Here is an 8,641-nt window from a genome sequence, read left to right on the forward strand (position 1 = left end):
AATGAAAAAAAGATAAAAATATATATAACCTGTAGAAAAGTCTGAGTCTGCAGCTCAGCTGGTAAAACGCCACATTTGTAGGCCTCGAGGCGCCGCGTCGAGCTGAAAACATGACAACAATCCACAAAAATAAAGCCGCTTCAGAGGAGTTTTAGAAAATAACCATTCATTTATTCAGTTTGAATTTCACACATTTTTTTCAAGTGAAATCAAAAGTGAGGAAAAAAAAGGTAAATACTCAGGTTAGGTGATAGGTTTGTCTATACTTCAGCTGGGCTTTCATCATAAATATATACAGCTCACCTGCAACCTGCAGTAAAATATAGCAGCGGCCACAGCACGCGCGTGTGCCCTCTATAAGATGGTGTCATTTCAATATCTAAATAATTCAAGGTAAACAGACTCAGAGTGCCGTGCTTTGTGTAAGACTGACTCGAATTGTTCATTTCTGTGCGTAAATCACGACCACACGGTTCATAAAAAGGAGCGGATTCATTCGCAAAAATAGTGCTTAAAAAGTGACTTTTTTCTCCCCCCTTTAACATTTCAGCCTTGAGCTCACACTCCTCTAAAGGCTCCACATGAGGATAAATACATTTTAAAAAAGCGGAAACACATTTCTGCAGATAGGACGTGGACAATGGCTTGGTGTTACAGAAAGGAAGTCAGAATATTTCCCTCCTCTTTCAAACTCTCTCTCGCCTCAGTTGAAGTCATTTGACAATACAGCAGCCCCCACATGTGACATCTAAAATCCAGTTTGCATGTTAAAAAAAAGAAAAAAGAAACGAAAAAGTTCCCTGAATGTAACAAACTGTCAGGGTGAATTCGTTCTTAGTGTGCAAGATACATGAAAACATCAAAATCACCCTCCTCACACATAACACATTTATAGTTTCCAAAAAAAAGGTGCAACGATGAAGTGACACGACATCAGAAACCGAAGGAAGTTTAAAGTCTTTTTTTAACTATCCAGATGAGACGTGTTGATAAATCCCTGTTAGTCGGGCTATTATTAATCACTCGATCAAAAATGTAGCAGGCTATTTTATTCATGATGTGAAACTCAGTGCCCCGCGGAGTATTTCATTCGTTTCTGTTTTTGCCGCTGGTTGCAAAACCACACTCGAACCACATTCTTTTTCAGGTCCAGTTTCTCAGCGATTGCTGCTATTTTTTCCGAGGAGGGCCGAGGCTGGATGGCAAAGTAAGCCTCCAAAGAGCGCTTCTCCGGCGCGGCGATGGAGGTGCGCTTTCTTTTCCTCTCGTTCCCGTTGAAAAGGTCCGGCTTGCTGCTTTTCTCTCTGTAGGCAGCTTCGGCTTCCTCCAGCCAGGCCTGCAGAACCGGCTTGAGCGCAATCATGTTGTTGTGGGACAAGGTGAGGGACTCGAACCTGCAGATTGTGCTCTGGCTCAAGGACCCCACTCCGGGGATCTTGAGGTTGGCCAGCGCTGACCCGACGTCCGCCTGGGTCACCCCGAGTTTGATCCTCCTCTGTTTGAACCGCTCGGCGAAGGCTTCCAGCTCCCTGGGATCCGACTCCACGTCGTTGATGCACGCCATGCCGCCGTGCACCGACAGGGAATGAGGGTGGGCCATGTTGGCCATCGCCTGGTGCAGCTGCCCCATGGTCTGCAGGTGGTGGTGAGGGTGCTGGTGGTGGTGCGCCGCCGTGGTCATCCCTGGAGGCTCTGGAGCCCCCATCCCGGTCACGGCCAGGCTGGTGGAGAGGTGGTCTAGGAGGTCCCCGGCCTCCAGGGTCTGTCCGAGGTGGTGATGGTGGTGAGAGGCGATGGTAGAAGGAACGTGGGAGATGGGCACGGTGGTAGAAGAAGAAGAGGAGACTGAGGTGCAGGGGACACTGCTCATGGTATGGTAAGTCACGTCTGGTTTGAACGGGTGACTCTTGCCGTGAGAGACAATGCTGTCAGCAGCCGCCAGAGCCTCTGCCCGTGCCAGCAGGCTCTCATCAAAGCCTCCGAATATATTGCCCTGCAGCTGCAAGCAAGAGTGCGCATACTGGAGTCAGTGGGGAATTCTGTCAGGCAGCTCTCAGGATCTAAAAAACATTTTTTTTCAAAGGCAAGCAGTGCCGAGGAGAGGAGAGAACCCTCCTCAAAGCGCAGGTCATAAAAATTAATATGAAAGCAAGAGCATTGCTTGAATAGACATATGGATGAGAGGGGCAGGAGGGGGTTGGGAGGGGAAGAGGAGGAGGGGGGTAGACAGACAGAGGAGCGAGCAGAGAGAGATAGCGAGTAAAACAAAGTCCTGTCAAATCAACTTTACAGGCATTTCCAGTGTGATATTTTCCCCCTCCTTTCACCCAATATACACTCCATCCATTTCCCCCCCGACCTGAACGTACCTGCGGGGCGGGCAGGCAGACTCTGCGCATGCCCTCCGAGCCTGAGTGCAGGCCGGGATACTTGGGCTCGTGCAGGGCCGGGTGCATGGAGAAGTGCTGTTTGCCGTTCATGGTCATCATCATCCTCCCCGCAAGCACCTGGCAAGCAGCGTGGCCCCTGACATGAAAGCCGGGGAGCGGACAACCACAGAGCTCCTCTGCCCTCCTTCACCAGACTGAGCTGTTCACTTCGGCAGCTCCTCCCGGCATCCCTCTGTCCCTCTTCCTCCCCTCCTCCTCCTCCTCTTTCAGCCTCCCTCCTCCTCCCCTCCTCTTCTGATCAACTTACAAGTTCCAAACGTGAGGCCTGCGTGCGCAAGCGTCAGAGGACAATGTCACCCAAAAGAACTTTAATATTTTAATGAAAAGGCTGTTCATTGGTGTGACACTGATTGATTTGGACACATTTTCGTTGATACATTTCAGGATGTGCATGCCTAAAGGTAGCATAAGAGGCTACCAGGTCAACTTAAGTGGTATCACTTTTGTTTTAAAGAACGGGGCCTAATTTTAACTTCTTCACATCTCCTCTCCTCAACTTAGGTTCAAGCCGACACGCAAGATGAGGTTATGCATTTCAGGACCATGGACAGCGCAAAGTGCCCTGTGTTTCGTCACTGATGGATGGCTTGATGGCAGAAAAAAATGTATTTTGGTTCTGCAAACTGTATTTCTGACGACTTTGGACAAAAAGCTAACCCGACGGCCTTGGTCGTCAGTGCTGCCCTTACCAGACTTCTCATGTGGCTGTCTGGTTAAAACTCACGGGCCGAAAGGGGAGCCATGCAGCCCGAGGAGGGCTGATGACACTACGGGTCCATCTGATCCTGCCGGTCGCCTCTCTGGTTCCCCAGACTCTGAATAATTTAGCTGCATGGTGGCAGGCATCCATTACCACGGCGGCATGCGTTCTTATTCATTACACAGATTAAAACAGCCGAGCTCTTTTCTCACCAGCAAACCTGTTGCGGCCAAACTTAGGAAGGAGGAAGGAACGAGTTCATGGCTTCCTCTCGGATTTGTGCATCTCCCATCCGCACAAAACAGCACATACAGCAGGAATGTCCAGAGACAAATGAAAACACTCACTCTGTCTTTGATTAAAAAGCATAAAAAGCTGTCTCCCACCACTGAAAATACACCCTCACTGTGCCAGATCTCAAATGTCCACATCACCAGGTGAGCTGCCTGGGATCTAGTTATGATGAGTTATGTTCCCACCCATCCCTCAAACTCAGATTTTACTTGACCTTTTACACTTGCACTCTTACACTGATGTGTTTTTCATTCACATTGTGCTTCTTATGCACTCTATAAGTATTTTTCTCCACAATCACCCACCGATGAATAAGTTGGGGGCAGTCTTTATGAACTCTGCCAGCTGAGCCATGACCGCTCTCTGATTATTACTATTTTCTTTACTTGTTTCGATCTATCTATTTGTTTCTGTTTATCTGTTTTAGCTTATATGCCATATAGTGTTCTATGAGCAAATGGATCCACCCTGAAAAGAGCATGAAGATAAGATAAGATAAGGTAAACCTTTATTAGTCCCAGAGCGGGGAAGCTGAAGTCTCTTTTATCACCTTTTCCTTTTTATCTAGCCCTTTATGTAGCTGTTATATGGCCAGGTCCATTCATAATTTAGTGGTCATTGTTTATAACTCTGTCATCTCCGCGCTTCTCCTATTCTGAAGACTGAATCTGACGTGTGATATGAAGTGTGCTGGAATATTTGGTGCCAAATGTGACAGCAGCTTCTCTCTTTTCAGCCTCCCATCTGGCCGGCATGCAGCTGCAGCTCCACTCTGTCTGTCACAGCACTCATCACTGGGATGAGCTGCTTCAGTAGAAACTCAAGACAGCAGCAGCCTAACTTTGACGATACACTGGAAACTACTTGGAGTTGGACATGCTCAAATACACATTTCTGTCATCTAATCATTAAAGATATAAACTATCAACGTTTTGAAGTGATAAACAGCCTCAAAAACATTCCTTAGAAGTCTATCTGTAGATGTGTGTTTGTGTTTATATGCAAAAACGTCTCTTTCATTTGGTTACCTGTGGCGAGTATAACTGAATATAACAGAGAGCAAGTCCCATTAACATTAACCCAACATGTTTTTTTCTGCACACATCTACTACCTGCAGTAGTCACAACTGCATAATATCAATTTACTAAGCCTCGTAACCATTTATGTTACACTGTACTTTAATGTGCAAAATATCTCCACAAGATGCTATCTAAAGTAATTCTTAATGGATTTCTTTCTCGGGTCTTCTGTGCAGAAAAGTTACAATAGCACCAAATTTCACCAAGTATCTGCAAAATGACTCACTATAAGATAAAGTCTCAAAGTTTTGGTCGATTAAAAAAAACAAAACATGGCAAAACTTTAAAGAATGCATTAAAAGCCCATAACTAGGCACTGTGAAGCACTTATAAACCTTATAAAATCTTATAACCATGTACAAAGACATATAGTGAATTTTATTGGATAATATTGGATGATAAGTAAGATATATCAGGGTTAATATATAAATATTAATGGACACCAAACCAAATAACGAACAAGCTTCTCTTTTTGTTTGCGGTAATATGACTTGATATAATACTTCACTGATATCTTCTACTATACACCCGACAAAACACTCAATTAAACAATTAGGCCCATGTTTTTAACATCTTATAAGTTTAAATACTCAATCCTACAGTTGCTGTCAGCCAACTCCAGTGACTATCGAAATGTGGTCCAAAAAACATAAGATTACTTCTAAAATCTTACTGTTACAGAACTTTTTACTCACAAAACATATAAGATAGAATATAATAACCTTTATTATCCCACGAGTGAGGAAATTGCTATGTGATGAAGGGATATACACAAAATAAATGAATAAATGCAAGAAAGTGTGGGAGTAAACGTCACATGCAGGGGGTGGGAGGTGTTGTTCCTGATGGATGTTAGCTTAGATAACATCCTCTCCTCACCCACCTGCTCTCGATGGGGTCCAGAGGTCAGTCCAGGACAGAGCTGGCTCTCTTAATCAGCTTAGTGAGTTTCCTCCTGTCCCTTTCCACCATCAAAGACTGCAGACGCCACCACAGTGTCATAAAAAGTTCAGAACTAAACATTAACTAATAACTGATGTACACCCCGTATTCACATTATTTCTTAAATCGTTGATGGTGCTGGTGGAGGAGCAATGGCAGCCAATCAGTTCAAGCATCAATTCAATTCATTAAATTCCAAATTAGTTCAATTCATACATACAAAATCAACAAAAAAAAAAACAGGAAGAAACCTCCATCAGAACCAGAACCAGGAAGGGCGGCCATCTGCCTGGACCAGCTGGGGGCTGAGAGGACAGGAAAGAGGGGACAACAAGCAGCGTAACACCAGGCCAGAGATACCTGCTGAGAGAGAGAAACACAAGTTAATGACAGCAATGATGTCATATGGACATGGAGGGAGGAGAGGTGCATCATGGGAGCTCCCCCAGCAGGCTGGGCCTGTAGCAGCAGAACTATGGGATGTTTCAGGCTCACCTGAGCCATCCCTAACTATAAGCTTTATCAAAAAGGAAAGTTTCAGCCTGATCTTAAAGGTAGAGAGGGTGTCTGCTTCCTGAAGCCAAACTGGCAGCTGGTTCCACAGAGAGGGGCCTGATAACTGAAGGCTCTGCCTCCCATTCTGCTTTTAGGGGCCTGATAACTAAAGGCTCTGCCTCCCATTCTGCTTTTAGGGGCCTGATAACTGAAGGCTCTGCCTCCCATTCTGCTTTTAGGGGCCTGATAACTGAAGGCTCTGCCTCCCATTCTGCTTTTAGGGGCATGATAACTGAAGGCTCTGCCTCCCATTCTGCTTTTAGGGGCCTGATAACTGAAGGCTCTGCCTCCCATTCTGCTTTTAGGGGCCTGATAACTGAAGGCTCTGCCTCCCATTCTGCTTTTAGGGGCCTGATAACTGAAGGCTCTGCCTCCCATTCTGCTTTTAGGGGCCTGATAACTGAAGGCTCTGCCTCCCATTCTGCTTTTAGAAACTCTGGGAACCACAAGGAAACCTGCAGCCTGAGAGCAAAGTGCTCTGTTGGGGAAATATCCAACTATGAGATCTTTAAGATGTGATGGAGCTCGGTCATTAAGAGCTTTATATGTGAGGAGAAGAATCTTAAATTCTGTTCTGAATCTAACAGGGAGCCAATAAAGAGAAGCTAAAACTGGAGAAACATGATCTCTGCTGCTAGTTCTCATCAGAACTCTATCTGTCGCCATTGTCTGTCTGACCTTCCCGTAAAGAGATTTAAAGATTTATTATCATCTTCATTTCCTGTAACCCCGTGTTTAAACACCACTGAGAGCAGTTCCCAAACTTCCCTCCCACACATCTGGACTGGCTGGTCATCGGCACCAGAGCCCTTCTACATTCTGCTCATGATACCGTTGTTCCACTGAGGAACAAGGTATTAACCCAGAATAGGTCTATTCTTTGGTACTATTCTTTGAAATCAACATGCCTGTTGGACTCCAATCTTTAAAGACGTTTTAGCCCTAATCAACAGCTCTGTACTCGATCAGATCAATCCATCACTTTCCTCTGGCTGTGTACCACAGGTCTTCAAGACAGCTTTGATTAAACCGATGCTTAAAAAGCCCCGACGTGATTCATATGGTTTGCTAAAGTCCTTTATACAAGCTTTGTTTCATCTCTAATCTCATTAAGAGTAATGGTGTGTGTGCAGGGCTTCGGTCTGGACAAAGAGCACACCTTTGTGCTGAAACCGCATTAGTTACAGTTACAAATGACCTCCTTATGGCTTCTGACAGTGGTCTTGTCTCTGTGCTGCTTCTGTCAGACCTCAGTATTTCAGTATCTGAGCTCACCACATCATCTTAATGCAAAGACTTATTTGAACATATCTGCATCAAGGGTACTGCTTTAGACTTGATTAAGTCATAAATAGGTTCCAGTTTATACATCCACATGGTGTTCCACAGGGTTCTGGACTGGGGGCTATTTTGTTCTGTCTTGTCTGTCTAAATATACATAAAAAACATGACATATCCACACTTAGCTCCAATTATCTATGAAAGCTGAGGACAACATTCAGTTACTGACACTTTATGCTCGTTTCGTAGACATAAAAGACTGGATTACCTATAATTTTCTACAGCTGAATTCAGGCAAAACAGAGATAATTGTTTTTGGCACAAAAAAAACCTCAGAGATTCATTTTCTAACTTCATAAATGATTTAGATGGCATTTCATTTGGCTCAGAGAACTACTACGAGGAATCTTGAATTTATTTTTGGACAAGGTCCATCTTTTTATTCACATATCAAGTCTCTAAAGCAGCCTTTCTTTCATCTGTGGAATATTAATAATATCTTTTCCTCACGTCTAGGCTGGAATATTGCAGTGTCATATTATATCAAAATCTCCCTCCATGGATCCAAAATGCTTTGGCTAAAGAAAAAAGTATCACTAAGAGAGATCACGCTTCTCCCATCTGAGCCTATTTACATTGGCTCCCTGTGGAACTTTGAATAGATTTTAAAATCACATTCAAAACCCTGAACTACGGCACCTGGCTGATCCCCACCGTCCTACTGGAGCGATTCACTCCAAGACATTTGGCTCCCAGGGTTTCCAGGCTCCAGAGCTCCAGTGGAACCAGCAGCTGACCTGGAAACACAGCAGAGGCGCCCTCTCCCTGCTTTTAGGTCTAAATGTAAAACTTTGTGTTTGAAAAGTGCTACAAACACAAAATGGACTGAACTGCACATCACGATATGGGAAAATAAAGAACGAGGTAGCGTTTTCACTTATCATCAGTATGAAGCTTGAATAAATGATGAAAGCACAGTGCGGGATCTACTGTCTTTTTAGATTGAAAGTAGTCTTTGAGCTGCACTGTGAATCATATGGTTTTACATATTTAATGCTAAGCTGCTGATATCTGAAGCATGTTGCTATTAATTCTTAAGACTATAAACGGATTAATGTACAGCGAACCATCCACCTGTGAAATGCAAAAGAACAGAGACCACACAAGATTTAAAGTTAATATTTTCTGGAATGCTTTTGCTTTCTTTTTCTTTTTTTTTTCCTCTCTCTCCTTGCCAATATTCTCAAAATTTTTATCAATTAGATGTCTTTTTTTTCTTTTCTTTTTTTTTCCTCTTCCTCTCTCCAAGATCAAATTTGAATTTTCTTTTCTTTTTCTC

The 8,641-nt window shown here is 44.0% G+C and overlaps 1 protein-coding gene across 1 annotated transcript; it reads right to left on the reverse strand.

Annotated features, from left to right (window-relative positions):
• Positions 1-1,045: 1,045 nt before the first annotated feature.
• pou4f3 (POU class 4 homeobox 3) lies at positions 1,046-2,489 on the reverse strand. The gene is made up of 2 exons (XM_072375312.1): positions 2,370-2,489; positions 1,046-1,999 (listed from the first exon to the last, which is right to left on the reverse strand). The coding sequence occupies exons 1-2, from the start codon at positions 2,487-2,489 to the stop codon at positions 1,067-1,069; spliced, it is 1,053 nt and encodes a 350-aa protein (XP_072231413.1). The 3' UTR covers positions 1,046-1,066.
• Positions 2,490-8,641: the final 6,152 nt, after the last annotated feature.

The sequence above is a fragment of the Leuresthes tenuis genome, unplaced genomic scaffold (assembly GCF_036924035.1).
Source record: "Leuresthes tenuis unplaced genomic scaffold, fLeuTen1.0.hap1 SCAF_21, whole genome shotgun sequence".
Lineage (NCBI taxonomy): Eukaryota > Metazoa > Chordata > Actinopteri > Atheriniformes > Atherinopsidae > Leuresthes > Leuresthes tenuis.